General features: G+C 40.1%; 1 protein-coding gene across 1 annotated transcript in view; it reads right to left on the reverse strand.

Annotated features, from left to right (window-relative positions):
* Positions 1 to 17694, reverse strand: part of ATP7B (ATPase copper transporting beta) — a 164344-nt gene extending 146650 nt beyond the window's left edge. The window contains exon 1 of the mRNA XM_053708381.1: positions 17361 to 17694. Coding sequence (XP_053564356.1) covers positions 17361 to 17588 — 228 coding nt within the window. The 5' untranslated portion in view covers positions 17589 to 17694. The remainder of the gene's footprint in view (positions 1 to 17360) is intronic.
* Positions 17695 to 18847: the final 1153 nt, after the last annotated feature.

Here is an 18847-nt window from a genome sequence, read left to right on the forward strand (position 1 = left end):
ATTCACATATAGACACTCTAGCAGACACGCAAAGAAACACACAAACGCACTCAGACACAGACACTCAGCACTTGTTTACATTGACCTGACAAGTAATGAGGTAGACTACAGTTTTGTAAAAAAAAAAAGGAGATTTACAAGACAAAATATGTAGTTCTGATGATCTTTTTGTTAAGGAAGATGCCAACTATATTATGAAAACAGTATGTAGTGGCTGAAAGGAAGGGCCCTGAACTGCCTAAACAATAATTTAAAGGTTAAAGGGACAGTCTAGTCAAAATTAAACTTTCGTGATTCAGATAGGGCATGTAATTTTAAACAACTTTCCAATTTACTTCTATTATCTAATTTGCTCAATTCTTTAGATATCCTTTGTTGAAGAAATAGCAATGCACCTGTGTGAGCCAATCACACAAGGCCTCTATGTGCAGTAACCAATCAGCAGCTACTGAGCATATCTAGATATGCTTTTCAGCAAGTGATATCAAGAGAATGAAGCAAATTAGATAATAGAAGTAAATTAGAAAGTTGTTTAAAATTACATGCTCTTTCTAAATCACGAAAGAAAAAATTTGGGTTTCATGTCCCTTTAAGTGGTGGATTGGTGACTTCCAGAAAGGTCTCATTAGTCTCAAACGGCTAGATTTGGAGTTTTGTCGGTAACGACCCGAAAAACTAACGCCGGCTTTTTTCTGGCTGCACCATAAAAATAACTCTGGTATCGAGAGTCCACATAAAGGCTGCGTTAGGCTCCAAAAAAGGAGCGTAGAGCATTTTTAACGCAGCTTCAACTCTCGATACCAGAGTTGCTTACGGACGCGGCCAGCCTCAAAAACGTGCTCGTGCACGATTCCCCCATAGGAAACAATGGGGCTGTTTGAGCTGAAAAAAAACCAAACACCTGCAAAAAAGCCGCGTTCAGCTCCTAACGCAGCCCCATTGTTTGCTATGCGGTAACCCTTCCGACGTCTGCACCTAACACTCTAACATTTCCCCCGAGTCTAAACACCCCTAACCTTACACTTATTAACCCCTAATCTGCCGCCCCCGCTATCGCTGACCCCTGCATATTATTTTTAACCCCTAATCTGCCGCTCCGTAAACCGCCGCTACTTACATTATCCCTATGTACCCCTAATCTGCTGCCCTAACATCGCCGACCCCTATATTATATTTATTATACCCTAATCTGCCCCCCACAAAGTCGCCTCCACCTGCCTACACTTATTAACCCCTAATCTGCCGAGCGGACCTGAGCGCTACTATAATAAAGTTATTAACCCCAAATCCGCCTCACTAACCCTATCATAAATAGTATTAACCCCTAATCTGCCCTCCCTAACATCGCCGACACCTAACTTCAATTATTAACCCCTAATCTGCCGACCGAATCTCGCCGCTATTCTAATAAATGTATTAACCCCTAAAGCTAAGTCTAACCCTAATACTAACACCCCCCTAAGTTAAATATAATTTAAATCTAACGAAATTAATTAACTCTTATTAAATAAATTATTCCTATTTAAAGCTAAATACTTACCTGTAAAATAAATCCTAATATAGCTACAATATAAATTATAATTATATTATAGCTATTTTAGGATTTATATTTATTTTACAGGTAACTTTGTATTTATTTTAACCAGGTACAATAGCTATTAAATAGTTAAGAACTATTTAATAGCTAAAATAGTTAAAATAATTACAAATTTACCTGTAAAAGAAATCCTAACCTAAGTTACAAATAAACCTAACACTAGACTATCAATAAATTAATTAAATAAACTACCTACAATTACCTACAATTAACCTAACACTACACTATCAATAAATTAATTAAATACAATTGCTACAAATAAATACAATTAAATAAACTAGCTAAAGTACAAAAAATAAAAAAGAACTAAGTTACAAAAAATAAAAAAATATTTACAAACATAAGAAAAATATTACAACAATTTTAAAATAATTACACCTACTCTAAGCCCCCTAATAAAATAACAAAGCCCCCCAAAATAAAAAAATGCCCTACTCTATTCTAAATTACTAAAGTTCAAAGCTCTTTTACCTTACCAGCCCTGAACAGGGCCCTTTGCGGGGCATGCCCCAAGAAATACAGCTCTTTTGCCTGTAAAAAAAAACATACAATACCCAAGCCCCCCAACATTACAACCCACCACCCACATACCCCTAATCTAACCCAAACCCCCCTTAAATAAACCTAACACTAAGCCCCTGAAGATCATCCTACCTTGTCTTCACCATACCAGGTTCACCAATCGGTCCAGAAGAGCTCCTCCGATGTCCTGATCCAAGCCCAAGCGGGGGGCTGAAGAGGTCCATGATCCGGCTGAAGTCTTCATCCAAGCGGGGCAGAAGAGTTCTTCCATCCGATTGAAGTCTTCATCCAAGCGGCATCCATCCGGAGCGAAGCGGCAGCATCCTGAAGACCTCCACCGCGGAACATCCATCCTGGCCGACGACTGAACGACGAATGACGGTTCCTTTAAATGACGTCATCCAAGATGGCGTCCCTCGAATTCCGATTGGCTGATAGGATTCTATCAGCCAATCGGAATTAAGGTAGGAATATTCTGATTGGCTGATGGAATCAGCCAATCAGAATCAAGTTCAATCCGATTGGCTGATCCAATCAGCCAATCAGATTGAGCTCGCATTCTATTGGCTGTTCCGATCAGCCAATAGAATGCAAGCTCAATCTGATTGGCTGATTGGATCAGCCAATCGGATTGAACTTGATTCTGATTGGCTGATTCCATCAGCCAATCAGAATATTCCTACCTTAATTCCGATTGGCTGATAGAATCCTATCAGCCAATCGGAATTCGAGGGACGCCATCTTGGATGACGTCCCTTAAAGGAACCTTCATTCTTCAGTTGGACGTCGCCGGATGAAGATGGGTCCGTGTCGGAGGTCTTCAGGATGGAGCCGGTCGTCATCGGATGAAGATAGAAGATGCCGCTTGGATCAAGATGGTTGCCGGTCCGGATCTCCTCTTTTTCCCGGATAGGATGAAGACTTTGGAGCCTCTTCTGGACCTCTTCAGCCACCGGATGATGGATGTCTAGCCCCCGCTTGGGTTGGATGAAGATTTTGGAGCCAGGACGGATCGGTGATACCTGGTGAGGTGAAGACAAGGTAGGATGATCTTCAGGGGCTTAGTGTTAGGTTTATTTAAGGAGGGTTTGGGTTAGATTAGGGGTATGTGGGTGGTGGGTTGTAATGTTGGGGGGGGGTATTGTATGTTTTTTTTTACAGGCAAAAGAGCTGAATTTCTTGGGGCATGCCCCGCAAAGGGCCCTGTTCAGGGCTGGTAAGGTAAAAGAGCTTTGAAATGTAGTAATTTAGAATAGGGTAGGGCATTTTGTTATTTTGGGGGTCTTTGTTATTTTATTAGGGGGCTTAGAGTAGGTGTAATTAGTTTAAAATTGTTGTAATATTTTTCTTATGTTTGTAAATATTTTTTTATTTTTTGTAACTTAGTTCTTTTTTATTTTTTGTACTTCAGTTAGTTTATTTCATTGTAGTTATTTGTAGATATTGTATTTAATTAATTTATTGATAGTGTAGTGTTAGGTTTAATTGTATGTAATTGTAGGTATTGTATTTAATTAATTTAATGATAGTATAGTGTTAGGTTTAATTGTAACTTAGGTTAGGATTTATTTTACAGGTAATTTTGTTATTATTTTAACTAGGTAACTATTAAATAGTTCTTAACTATTTAATAGCTATTGTACCTGGTTAAAATAATTACAAAGTTGCCTGTAAAATAAATATTAATCCTAAAATAGCTACAATGTAATTATAATTTATATTGTAGCTATATTAGGATTTATTTTACAGGTAAGTATTTAGCTTTAAATAGGAATAATTTATTTAATAAGAGTTAATTTATTTCGTTAGATTTAAATTATATTTAATTTAGGGGGGTGTTAGTGTTAGGGTTAGACTTAGCTTTAGGGGTTAATACATTTATTAGAATAGCGGTGATCTCCGGTCGGCAGATTAGGGGTTAATAATTGAAGTTAGGTGTCGGCGATGTTAGGGAGGGCAGATTAGGGGTTAATACTATTTATTATAGGGTTAGTGAGGCGGATTAGGGGTTAATAACTTTATTATAGTAGCGCTCAGGTCCGGTCGGCAGATTAGGGGTTAATAAGTGTAGGCAGGGGGAGGCGACGTTGTGGGGGTCAGATTAGGGGTTAATAAATATAATATAGGGGTCGGCGGTGTTAGGGGCAGCAGATTAGGGGTACATAGGGATAATGTAGCTGGCGGCGGCGTGCGGACGGCAGATTAGGGGTTAATAAGTGTAGGTAGCTGGCGGCGACGTTGTGGGGGTCAGATTAGGGGTTAATAAATATAATACAGGGGTCGGTGGTGTTAGGGGCAGCAGATTAGGGGTACATAAGGATAACGTAGGTGGCGGTCGGCAGATTAGGGGTTAAAAAAATTTAATCGAGTGGCGGCGATGTGGGGGGACCTCGGTTTAGGGGTACATAGGTAGTTTATGGGTGTTAGTGTACTTTAGAGTACAGTAGTTAAGAGCTTTATAAACCGGCGTTAGCCCAGAAAGCTCTTAACTACTGACTTTTTTCCTGCGGCTGGAGTTTTGTCGTTAGATGTCTAACGCTCACTTCAGAAACGACTCTAAATACCGGAGTTAGAAAGATCCCATTGAAAAGATAGGATACGCAATTGACGTAAGGGGATCTGCGGTATGGAAAAGTCGCGGCTCAAAAGTGAGCGTTAGACCCTATTTTGAGTGACTCTAAATACCGGCGGTAGCCTAAAACCAGCGTTAGAGGCTCCTAACGCTGGTTTTAGGCTACCGCCAAACTCCAAATCTAGGTCAAAGTCTGTAGAAAGATGTGAATAATCAGTAGTAAGGTCAAAAAGGAACAGACAATGGACACACACACACACACAAATTTGCACATACACCCAAGGAAACACCCACAGAGACAGCATCAGAAAATACACAAAGACATACACACTCGCAGACACCCACAAAAAACACACAAAGACATACACACAGACACCCACAGAAAACACACAAAAACATACACACACACACAGACAACCACAGAAAACACACAAAGACATACATACACACACACTCTCACTGAGACATCCACAGAAAACACACAAAGACATACACACACACCTTCATAGAGACACCCACAGAAAATGCACAAAGACACACACACACCCTCACAGAGATACCCACAGAAAATGCACAGACATATGCAGACACCATCACAGAGACACCCACAGAAAACACACAGACATATGCACACACCCTCACAGAGACATCCACAGAAAACACACAGACATGCTTACACACACACACACCCTCACAGAGACACCCACAGAAAATGCACAGACATACGCACACACCCTCACAGACATCCACAGACAACACAGACATACATAAACACACACACACTCACAGAGACATATACACCCACCCTCACAGAGGCATCCACAGAAAATATAAAGACATACACACACACCCCCTCACAGAGACACCCACAGAAAATGCAAAGACATACGCACACACCATCACAGAGACATTAACAAAAAATGCACAAAGACAAACACACACACCCTCACAGAGACATTAATGATCTGTCAGAATGGGTAGATGAATAAAAGTACTTTTAAAAGGTTGACATATGTTTGGGATTTCGCCCCCCCCCCCCCCCATTTTCCCCAACCAAGAGCAACACTTCAAATCTGGTGTACAAATGTTCCTATCTGTCAGCTGTACTTATGGATTATGAAAATGCTGTACTCTATATGGTCTTGGTGGAACCATAAGCTGTGGTACTCAGTCTCATACCATTAGATTTGGTTAAATGTAGGATTTAGGCTTGTGTGTATGTATTTCAAAATTAAGTCAGCTGTAGTGTAAACTGAACAATGTTAAGTTAACCTGTCTCATTTCAAACACTGAAAAATCTTAGCCTGAGAGTATAACATTTTATGCAGATGCAAAAATTTTAGATAAAATGTCTCCTGGCATCTGGAAAGTCCTTGCATAAAGGGGCAGTAAACTGGAATGTAATATATATATATATATATATATATATATATATAAATCATATTTGCCAAAAGGGCACCTACCTTTTGAGTATTGAGGAGGAAACATTTCTGCATGGTTTTAAATATAGAATTTCTACAGCATTGTCAAATAATCATAAATTCACTGCAGCATATTGTTAAAAAATGTGTTTTTATGGACTCCTGTCCCCACCATACAACTACCACACTAAAGTTACAATCCGAAATTGCAGAAAGAAATAAAAAATATTTACTAAGTAAGTCCTACTTCCTCTGCAAATGAAAGTGATCTGCCGTCTGACTCAGGCACACACTGTACAAACTGAAGTACCAAGTCTGTCTCACACTATGCATAGTGGTTTAGTGTACACTCAGAAATCCTCTCAAATGCTAATGCTTTATTCCTTGTAATGACATTTCCCGTGCTCAATAGCACTCTGCTGTAGTGCCCTCTGGTGGCTACCAACATTTACTTTTTTTTTTTTATTTAAATAATAGTTGTGCTTGCCTCATGTAGATCATGTAGATAAGAATATTTGTTACTTTTACTGTTATTTGTTACTATTAGGAAGAGAGAGAAAAGATTTTTTCTTTGGTTTTATCAGTGTTCTGCTGCTTTACAGTAATTTTTTTTCCTAAAAAAAAAAAAAGCTTTATTTGTACAAATCCATAAAAATTCATAACAATATTCATAACACATCACTTTTCACACCACTAATTTAGTCACTGTTACACAGTGCTATTAATATATTCTTCATATTTGCACTAGTCCGTATAAACACACCATTAACTTTTTATATATTATTTAGTTTTTAATACTTAATTATTTAACATGTATATCACTTTTTTATAGGATATCACCATGTATCATTCTAGCACTACTAAATCATATGGACCAGTGATTACCATTTGTAATTTAATATACATGTTCTCTATGTGAACACTGATAGTTACTGGCAGCACAGGTCTAATCCCCTGGATGAGATATAAATTATTTAATAAAACAGAATATAGATAAGCACTTTAATGTTTTTCTCAATTGGAGAAAGAGGATTCACTAACAAGAAATTATTGTTTAGTTACTGTGTCTCTTAATAACTTGTTAAAATAGATTCACCAAATAGTGAATTAACAATGCACATCATATATTTTCCAATATGTTATACCTGTTTATTATTTACATAAAATATCATGCCTTTACAACTAAAAAACATTTTATAAATCCTGCATTTCTGCCCTTACCCTTAGCAATTGCAACTGTCTGTTCAATTCTGGATTTATAAAAAACATTTTATAAATCCTGCACTTCTGCCCTCACCCTTAGCAATTGCAACTGTCTGTTCAATTCTGAGGTTCATTAATATGCACAATCTCAGTGTTTGACTGGCATCTATGTGGACCAATCACCTAACACTTCACATCAAAACACTTGATACACCCATTCAATGAATCAAGTGTGACAGGCAGCAAAAGCTGCATTCAAGACATCTGTTCACAAAACAGTTATGGCTCTATTATTTTTATGTTTAAGGAGTTACAGCTCTACTTTTGAAGTAATAGTACCAATACAAATATCAAATTAAACAGTTATGGAAAGTCTGCTCAAGACAATCATACGTTACCCTAATAAACCGTAAGTCAGCACTAATGTGTTATCTAACATTTGAGATCAATCAGCTAGTCTCAACAAGTGGCAACATTAATATTAAGAGTATCAGACTTGCAGCATACTGAGAAACTAAGGAGATTTAAATTGAGAGAATGTATAGGCAGTTATTTTAGATGCACTTTGGGTTTATGTATATAGATAAAAGCAATGGTTCTATGATTTATATCAATTTTTTAATATGTCCTATTGAGATAGACTTTGGACAAAAAAATTTATGTTTAATGTAGTTTTTTTAGTTATTTTGTATTTGTATGTTTTTATACATCTATTTATACATTGTATTTGTAAGGAGGTTCAACATGTAAATATCTTCTTACCTACATGTGTTTACAAAGGTTACCTTAACAACCACACAAAGGTGATTGTAGTTAGGTGTGGTTTTTTTTTGCCAATTGTGTTTCTGCTAATTGATTATCCAATCACAATAGCCCATTTGTTTTTAGATTTCTGTTAAATAGCAAGTGTTTTATAATGTTTGTCATAGCCTGATGAAACAGCCCTGAGTAGGCTGAGAAACTAGTTGCTGTGTTAATAAAGACTTTTTATACTTTTATACACTTGCTATTGTGTGTATTTTTTTCACCTCCTGTGATAAATTATATCGTTGATCCTGGTTCCTGTTGAGGATTGCTGTTTTAAGTCTACTGGGCGACGTTTTGGCTCCAGTTTGCTGAGATTGCACCTGCAGGTGCCCACCATCTTGTAAGTGCAAGCTATTGGTATTATTTTCCCCTTGTCCTGATGATATTGGGCCATGTCGTGTTGCTTTTTCCTTTATCCATAGGCACATATACATTGGAGTGTCAGAGGATTCCTGACTGTCTCTGCGCTTTGGATACAGTGTGCTGAACCACTGAGAAGTGTCAGTCTGCTCTACTAGCACCAGTGGGGTGCTTTATGTTTGTGAGTATTCACATTCTCATATTGCTGCTCATTTTACCTGTACTGGCGATATTAGGCCATGGTGGCGCCTCTGTTTTTTATTCTTTTTTAAAATCCATAAAAAAGATTTTGAAGATTGAGACACATCTTAGCAACTTTTAGCACTGCTGATTGGATCAGTGGCAGGTTTTGGTCGGGACCAGTTGTCACGGGAGACCAGCACTCTATACCGATGTTTAACTGGGATCATTTCAATGAGCAAATCGAATGATGAAATAAATTGTACTTTATTCACTAAAAATAGGCAAACCCACAGAAGAACTCAAAATACAGAAAGAACACACTCACTTTGGGGCTAGGAGAAAAACTACCCTGTTCTATCAGCCACAGTCAGTAGAATCCAGGTTAATACAAATAGTCCTCTTGCATAGCCGTGTTATAGTCCCTTAAATAGCTCTTGGGTAATCTACCCCTGTATAGCTCAGGCAACTTGGAATAACTCTCTCTTTTTTCCCACGCAAAGTGGTTTTGAAAACTGCCCATCTCTCATGTCAGCTAACAACACGCACCCCCTGTAACCCCCATAAGCACCCCCTCTTTAACCTACAAAAGCCCCATCAGCTTCCACTGTAACCCCCATGAATGCATCGGGTGAGCTCATAACATGAGGCATACAGGGAGTGCAGAATTATTAGGCAAATGAGTATTTTGACCACATCATCCTCTTTATGCATGTTGTCTTACTCCAAGCTGTATAGGCTCAAAAGCCTACTACCAATTAAGCATATTAGGTGATGTGCATCTCTGTAATGAGAAGGGGTGTGGTCTAATGACATCAACACCCTATATCAGGTGTGCATAATTATTAGGCAACTTCCTTTCCTTTGGCAAAATGGGTCAAAAGAAGGACTTGACAGGCTCAGAAAAGTCAAAAATAGTGAGATATCTTGCAGAGGGATGCAGCACTCTTAAAATTGCAAAGCTTCTGAAGCGTGATCATCGAACAATCAAGCGTTTCATTCAAAATAGTCAACAGGGTCGCAAGAAGCGTGTGGAAAAACCAAGGCGCAAAATAACTGCCCATGAACTGAGAAAAGTCAAGCGTGCAGCTGCCAAGATGCCACTTGCCACCAGTTTGGCCATATTTCAGAGCTGCAACATCACTGGAGTGCCCAAAAGCACAAGGTGTGCAATACTCAGAGACATGGCCAAGGTAAGAAAGGCTGAAAGACGACCACCACTGAACAAGACACACAAGCTGAAACGTCAAGACAGGGCCAAGAAATATCTCAAGACTGATTTTTCTAAGGTTTTATAGACTGATGAAATGAGAGTGAGTCTTGATGGGCCAGATGGATGGGCCCGTGGCTGGATTGGTAAAGGGCAGAGAGCTCCAGTCCGACTCAGACGCCAGCAAGGTGGAGGTGGAGTACTGGTTTGGGCTGGTATCATCAAAGATGAGCTTGTGGGGCCTTTTCGGGTTGAGGATGGAGTCAAGCTCAACTCCCAGTCCTACTGCCAGTTTCTGGAAGACACCTTCTTCAAGCAGTGGTACAGGAAGAAGTCTGCATCCTTCAAGAAAAACATGATTTTCATGCAGGACAATGCTCCATCACACGCGTCCAAGTACTCCACAGCATGGCTGGCAAGAAAGGGTATAAAAGAAAATCTAATGACATGGCCTCCTTGTTCACCTGATCTGAACCCCATTGAGAACCTGTGGTCCATCATCAAATGTGAGATTTACAAGGAGGGAAAACAGTACACCTCTCTGAACAGTGTCTGGGAGGCTGTGGTTGCTGCTGCACGCAATGTTGATGGTGAACAGATCAAAACACTGACTGAATCCATGGATGGCAGGCTTTTGAGTGTCCTTGCAAAGAAAGGTGGCTATATTGGTCACTGATTTGTTTTTGTTTTGCTTTTGAATGTCAGAAATGTATATTTGTGAATGTTGAGATGTTATATTGGTTTCACTGGTAAAAATAAATAATTGAAATGGGTATATATTTGTTTTTTGTTAAGTTGCCTAATAATTATGCACAGTAATAGTCACCTGCACACACAGATATCCCCCTAAAATAGCTATAACTAAAAACAAACTAAAAACTACTTCTAAAACTATTCAGCTTTGATATTAATGAGTTTTTTGGGTTCATTGAGAACATGGTTGTTGTTCAATAATAAAATTAATCCTCAAAAATACAACTTGCCTAATAATTCTGCACTCCCTGTATATGTGCAATCAGCAGCTTCTGAGTCTACCTAGGTATCATTTTTAACAAAGGATACAAAGAGAACAAAACAAATTAAAGCATGGAGGTGGTAATATCCTGTTATGGGGGTGATTCTCTGCAGCAGGCACTGGAGCACTTGTCAGGATAGAAGGAATAATGGATGGGACAAAATACTATCAAATTATTGAGGAAAATCTGCTGCCCTCAAGGTTGTTGTTAATGGGAAGAAGGTTTACCTTCCAACATGACAATGACCCAAAGCACACAGCAAAAATAAAAGTTAGTAGAGCCATATCCCAACAGACTAAAGGCTGTAATTAAAGCAAAAAGTGGTTCAACAAAATACTGACACAAGGGAGTGATCCTTTTTCCAACTCAGTGATTCTGTTTTTGAATTGTCTTTATTTTTGTCTGACATGATGGTGTTATATCTTTCACTTGGATGTTATAAGTTGCACTGAGTAAATACAACTGGATAAACAAAAACTGTGTCTGTCTTTATTTCAGGCTGCAAAGCAACAAAATGTGATTATTTTCAAGGGGGTTGATTCTTTTTAATACCCACTGTAATTACCAAAATGCAATGGCAAAGTCATGCATGTCTGCTATTTCTAAACAAAAAGGATGTTAGAGAAGCTTTTTACAACCATTTGTTTTATGACTACACAATCATTATGTGAGAAACCCAAAGGTTGTGAAAAGTTAACATTTTTTTTTATATGATCACATTTGGCAATTAAATGATGGCATGGAATATAACAAAACGAGCCTAGAGCAATACCTTGGTACCTCCCTGGGTTTGTGGCATCACTTTCGCTCCCTGCTGGTATTCCCCCCCTGCACCCTGGGGCATAGGGATATTCACATAAGGCCAAAGTCTCGTCACTCAGTTCCCCAAAACAGGGTTCCAGCTTGTGCCCCAGAACAGGTGTCCACCCACAAGCAACACTAACAGAGTGGAGTCCTTTCACATAAAAGGCATCGGCTGCTGGAGATAAGGCAGGGTAGCTGGGGATGCTGCTGGGGAGAGAGATATGCTGTCTCTTCTCCCAGAAAGGAGTCTGTTGCTGGGGAGGGAGGTCAGCTACCTCCACTACCTGGAGATGGCTTTGTCGCTGGGGAGAGAGACTTGCTGTCTCCTTTCTCTGGAATAGACTCTGCTGCTGGGGAAAGAGACCAGTTGTCTCCTTTCCCGGGAAGGGGATCTGTCACTGGGGAGGGAGGTTGGCTACCTCCGCTCACTGGGGATGGCTATGCTGCTGGGGAGAGAGACCGGCTGTCTCCTTTCCCTGGAACTGGCTCTGCTGCTGGGGAGGGAGACCGGCTGTCTCTGCCGGAAAAATGATCTACCACTGGGGAGAAAGATCGGCTTTATCCTCTCCCTGGAACTGGCTCTGCCACTGGGGAAAGAGACTGGCTGTCTCCTCTCCCTGGAACGGACTCTGCAACTGGGGAGAGAGACCGGTCGGCTACCTCCGCTCCCTTGTTTCCCGGAGCTGCTGCAGGTGCAGGGCAGGGGCCAGCGGTGCTCTGCCCTGTTGCTATCTCTTCGGCTGGAGGCTCCCAAGTCTGTCCCTCCTCAGAGGAAAAGTCAATTAAATCCACAATATCTTGGTCCTGGTTCTGGGGAGAGATGACAACTACCTCCTCTCCCTAGGACTCCAGAGATGTCACAGGTGTAGGGCAGAAGTCAGCGGCCCTCTTGCCTGTTGCCAGCGCTTCTGCTGGGGTAACTCCCTTGTCCAAGGCCATAAGCTTGGGGCCAGACTGCTGATCGTGGTTTAGCAGCTCCTGGTAGCTCCTTCCTGGTTGCCACTCCTCTGAGGAAAATTCCCATAAATCCCTGATTGCTGCACCATAGCTCCCTGCAGTATCTGTGGCATGCTGCTGAATGAGATCTAGCATCGTCTTGTATGCCTTTTCCATCTTCCATTCCTGGAGACCTATAAATACCAGATCGGCTAGCAGCCAGGGTACCCCCGAGTGATTGAGCAGTTTCTCTCGGAAAATGCTAATTTCCTCCAGTCTCAGTTTTGCCAAGCTCCTAAAGTCTGGGTCCTCTGTCATCTTTTCAAATAGTAATCGAGGGCTGCCAAAGCCCTCTGTGGGGTGCCATCCTCCAGCCATGACTGTGCTTGCATAGCATGCCATCGGAGGGCCTGTAGCTGTCCTCCAGCCACATCTCTGCCTGGACCAGTCTATCTAGAGTAAATAGCCATTCCTCCCTGGGCTGCTCTCCCAGGAAAGGCACTTGTAAATCTAGCTGGAACCAGTACCTTTCATCAGAAGTGGGGAGGACCTTTCCATAACAGTCCTGTTCTTGTAGAAGAGCCTCCCTCCATAGTTGCTGGCGGACAATGTTTCTCCATCTCAGCTCATCCTGTTCAGAACCAGGACCATCCAGCTGGGTCAGCGCCTCCTGTACTCTCCATAGGAACTTGGCTTCCAAAGTTGCAGGCTACTGTGGTGCTTCACCTCTGTCAGCAGAAGCCGTGTGGAAGAAGCAGATGCCACCGCTGCCAGCCAATGTGACGAATACCGGCTACCCCGACTGGGTAGCTTCGCCAAAGGGTCCTGCTTCCTCCCTGGAGCCTGCAGCTGCATAGCTGAAAAGTGATTATAGCCAGAGCCCACCCAAATAACCAGACAAGACCAGTATTCAGGTGAAACATGAATTGCTTTATTGTGAAACACACTCTGCTTATATACACACAAAAGGGTCTTATCTGACCCCTAGATCTCCTGCTATTCCATTACAGTGCCATAGAGCCCCCACAGTACATAGGTTGTGGTTTCGGGGTGATCCCAGGGGAGCGGGAGCGGATGGTGTCATTGGAAATTACAGCCTGTGAAAGATATGGAGGTGGGGGTGTCCAAAACCCCCGGTTCGCAAAGGAGCTCCCTTCTGGCAATCACCCCACCTCTGGTCCTCCCTAGGGGCTACCAATACCCAAAAGAGCAGAGCTCTGGGGCAAGGGGCCGCTGGAGCAACCTGGGGTAAAGGTTAGGGGTATCCGGTGGGGTGCGGCCAGCCGGCAGTTCCGGGTGCCCGGCCAGTCGGAGAGGGGTTAGGCGGTTAGAGATCAGCTCTTCCATGAGTATGTACAAACCACAAAACAAGCAATAGGAAGAATCTGGGCGATCTCGTAAGCCATGAAGAGGCCAAAACTGGTGTGATAAGTGGAGAGCCAGGCAGTAGGGGGGTGGCCCTGGCAATCTGGTATCCGTGACAGTGTACATATGTATTTATATGCGTATATATGTATTTACAGACATATACAGTATACACATAAATATATATGTATATATATAAGTGCATTTGAACCATTTGACCTTAAGTAGATGAAACATGTAAATACATATTTATGCAATATTCATATTTATTTACATGTTTAGCTATGTATTTACTGTAAATATTTCACATTCCTATGTTCTGTACATAGCAGAATATGTTTCAAATATTTCTAAATAGATATTCATATATCATTCTATATATATATATATATATATATATATATATATATATATATATATATATATAGGTATAAATATATATTTGTTTAAAAAACAATCAGATATATTTAGAAATATTTATTTATGAATAAATAGAGCATATTCCGTTACGTAAAAAACATTGGAATATAAAATATTCATATTTTCATGTTGGGTTAGTACTAATGAGAATATGTGATGGTGTTTGCGCGAGAGTGGGGTGTTTGGTTTTTTTCCACTTTTTTCCCACTTTTTTTCTCCATTGGCTTCTATGGGGGAATACGTGAACGCGCACGCGATAGTCTAAATTTGGATTGTTGTGCTAGCTGGGTTACCACTGGAGCAAAAAAAAGTTTACTTTCAACTTGTAATACCAGCGCAACCAGACTAGCGCAAAAATCTTAATTCTAGCAGAGTTTTCGCTATAGTGAAAACGCAAAATACCGCTCCACTTGTAATCTGGCCAATAGAGTTTTGATAGGTAAATTAAAAAACAAGGCTCTTTTCTGTTTAAATGGAGAGTTAGCAAAAATGCTAAAAAAAATCTCCAGTATTTTAGGCAAGTTTTTCTCTGAAATTCCCAGTACTGAAGGGGTTAATCAAAATAGTTTACAAAAAATAAATGTAACTAGAGCTTTCGTAAGCCTTATACAATGCTGCCAAATCCCACTGTCAGATAATATGACACACAATTACTCATGCCAGGAGTCTAGTATTCAACCAGGACAGTCCAGTATTTCAACAAGCTGTACAGTAAAAGCTATACAAAAATACTGAACACGTAATTCTCCAGTTTTTTTCAAAGCCCTCTGAGTGACAGCTATATTTTAACGACCAGCATCGTACAGGGTATGGCGCTGGTCATTAAGGGGTTAAAAGCCTCCTTTGAGGATATAAATCATTTGCTCTGTGTGTGCTACTGGTAGCCAAGGGCGCCAAATCACTGCTGCGTATGTGTTACTGGCTGTCAAAGGTAAAATAATCTATTTGTGTGTTATTGGCATCCAAGGGTTTACAATCACTGCTGCATATGTGTTACTGGCTGTCAAAGGTAAAATAATCTATTTGTGTGTTATTGGCATCCAAGAGTTTACAATCACTGCTCAGCTGTGAAAAATGTACATGACGTGATCAAGGGTGTGTCATGGGGTAGAGCATTGGGGTTGGACCATTGTGTGACCTCCATTTACCACCTGTACTAGGTCACCAGCAGGTCATTCAATATTTTTATGTAAGACTGCTGGTAGCAACCCTACACACAATCCGAGTCTCTTCTTAAAGTGAAAGTCAATCCTAGTGTTTGTAAAACGCTAGGATTGACCAATAAAACAAATAAAGGGGACTTTCATTCATGAAGTATAAAATACTTCATGCAGAAAGCTCCTTTACTTGTTTCAAGTGTTGTCGTGCTGAGCTGCTCAGGCAGCCCACGACAGATCGCTGTTTTGCTTGAGAAGTGGCGTTTTCACCTCTTAGCGAATATCCGTGGCGCCGGATTTCCCACACGCTATTTGCTAAGAGGTGGAAACGTCACCTCTTAGCAAAATAGCGTTCTGCCGTGGGCTGCCTGAGCAGCTCAGTGCGGCAACGCTTGAAACAAACAAAGGAGCTTTCAACATAAAGTATTTTATACTTCATGAATGAAAGTCCCCTTTATTTGTTCCAATGGTAAATCCTAGCGTTTCACTTTAAGGTAACATTTAAGGGATATGAAATCCAAACATGTTCTTTTGTGATTCAGACAGAGTATACAATTTGTAAAACGTTTCCAATTTACTTCTATTATCAAATTTGCTTACTTCCCATGGTAGTCTTTGTTAAAGAGATACCCAGGTAGGTGTCTGGAGCAGTTTATGGCAGGAAAAAGTGCTGCCATCTAGTACTCTTGAAAATGGATAAAATTTTTGCAGAACTGCTGCCATATAGTGCTCCCGACATGTTCACGCTCCTCTGGGGTTTTTTATTAAAAGATACCAAAAATAGTGCACATCATTTTTTTTATTATTATTATTATTATGCTCTTTAAAATAGGAATGTAAAACAAAATCATTTTCTTTTTGCTGTAGTATTTCATAGGACTGCACTTGGATATGAATTAGAACTAAATAATTACCTTGTTTTTTTTAGTTAGAACTTGGAACTGTATTTTTTTTTCTAGAAGCCAAATATATGAAAAATATTATATAAAAAAACAATTTCTCAAATTACTTTATGTACAGATTAATCCAAAATAATAAATATAATAATAATAATTTTATCCTTATAAATTATTTTTTGAATTACAAATATAGACAATAAAAAAACTAGAAAAAAATATATCCTATACAAGTCAGAAGAGATTGTGCTGCCTGGGTCCGAGAACTAAATGACGCCCCCCGCCTACACACACACTTCTACCTGTTTAACTCCAACCATAATACTACATCAAATCAAAGATATAAACATTAAAATATGCACAATAACACAGAGACCTCCTAACACATACTAACCTAGAAACATACATGTGATATGCCCAAGACATAAAGTGAGCTGACAATCCCAGGGTTTACTGTAAACAGGCACTGAGAAGTCACAATGTAAGTGACACACTCAGGGATTTGACACTCGGACAGACTGGGTTAATGAAACAAGCAGGGCTGGCTCAAGATATTGTGCTGCCTTAGTCCAAGAATGAAATGATGACCCCCCAGTAGTAACATTACTCACTAGCATTTCAGCCTACTAGCCTGGCTGCTGGGGGAGATGCACTTGTCCCACCCTGAATGTCGCCTCTGACCAGTTCTGTGTCTTTGTACATGAGAAGGTTATGCTGCTGAGAGCCTGCGACTTACCCCAGAGAGACACAGAAGTGATCTGGGTTGACAATGACTGGCTCAGTCACTAAAGTGCTGCCCCTTGTCAAGTGCTGCCTGGGTCCATTGGACCCACTTGTTCCCATGGTTGACCCGGCCCTGATCACCATAACCATAACCTTAACAGACTCACTAACCTCTTGTTTTTTGTCTCCAGTGTTGGTAACCATGACGTCTGCATCCATATCATTTTCCTCAGTAGACCAGTCTGGACATTCCCCACAGGTCTGAGCCACATATAGTGGATCTGGTACCTCTTCATGAAACTTTCGATAGGACACTAGAACTAAGTTTTTATCACCTGAGAAAGCTAGAGTGGGTTTTCTTCCAATGTTATGCTCTACTTCTTCCTTAGCCATAACCATTGTTAAATAAAATTTCTAATACAAACACAAAGGAAACTATATATGGCTAATAGATGTTGTAAGCCTCAACATACAATTATAGTATTATTTAAATAATAATCCCTCTTAAAACCCATGTATGAGTTTGTCATTTCTGTGACAGAGACACAGGTGATCCTAATCTTTATATAGGAGAATTGCTTGTACTGAGTTATGTCTGCTTGCACAATATTTAAACTCTTTCAACCAATTAGCATCTCGATCACTCCTCCAAATTGGAATCAGTAGTGTTTATCTTTGCACACTGCCCTCCAGCTGAATCATGGGAGGGTTGTCCTTCACATGCATATCAAATAGTCTAGGAAGAGTGCACAGTAACTGCCTCCGTGTGCATAATCCACGTGTGATAATCTTCTATCATACTGCTAGTTATCTTATGCAACCAGAGCTAATTAGCCTACAGATAATTGTTTTATTGATTTAGGCACACAATGAAACGGATGAAAGGACAGATTACTTGGATACATAAAGAATAATACAAGCTAATATCCTATTAAATACTAAGGAAACTAAATGTAATCTCCATATTATTTATGTTTGCCAACTGTTGCCTTAAAGAAACATTGCAGTCAAAACTGAAATAGGCAACAGCAAATTTTAAAGGGACATAAAGCTTCAATAACAACATTATATAATTCTTCAAAGCATTTTCTTATCTCACTACTCTTTGACTACACCTATGTATTTAACCCTCAGGAAAAGTTAATGATACTGATAAAGGCAGTACACTATTGGCCTGGAGCTATAGAGTATATGACCACTGAGCCAATCAGGGGCAGTATATGTGCATAGTCTCCAATCACCAGCTGTGTTAAGCAATATATAGGAAGTGTAAGTGGAGCTGACTTTAACTATGTGTTAATGTACGTAAATCGTTTGCAGTGTTAAACACATAGGTAGAGGCCAGCAATAGTGTAATAAGAACTGCATTAGAGTATTTTCTTATTTTAGCTTTATGTCCCTCAGAATCAGGAGCATGTTTCACTACAGAAATGTTTTTTGTTTGGGGGGGGGGGTGAGGGAGGAAAGAGAGCTGTTTGGGAGGGATCAGGTATTGATCAGGGAATGGGAGGTGTCAGGTGGGAGGCTCATTTGACTGCAGTAGTTGTATGTAAATAATTTCAGTGAGAAACCCAAAGTTTGCAAAACATTTAACAGTTTTTTTATATGATTGTAGCTGGCAGCCAAAATAGTGGGATCAAATATACCAAAATGGGCCT

This window comes from Bombina bombina, chromosome 3 (assembly GCF_027579735.1).
Source record: "Bombina bombina isolate aBomBom1 chromosome 3, aBomBom1.pri, whole genome shotgun sequence".
Classification (NCBI taxonomy): domain Eukaryota; kingdom Metazoa; phylum Chordata; class Amphibia; order Anura; family Bombinatoridae; genus Bombina; species Bombina bombina.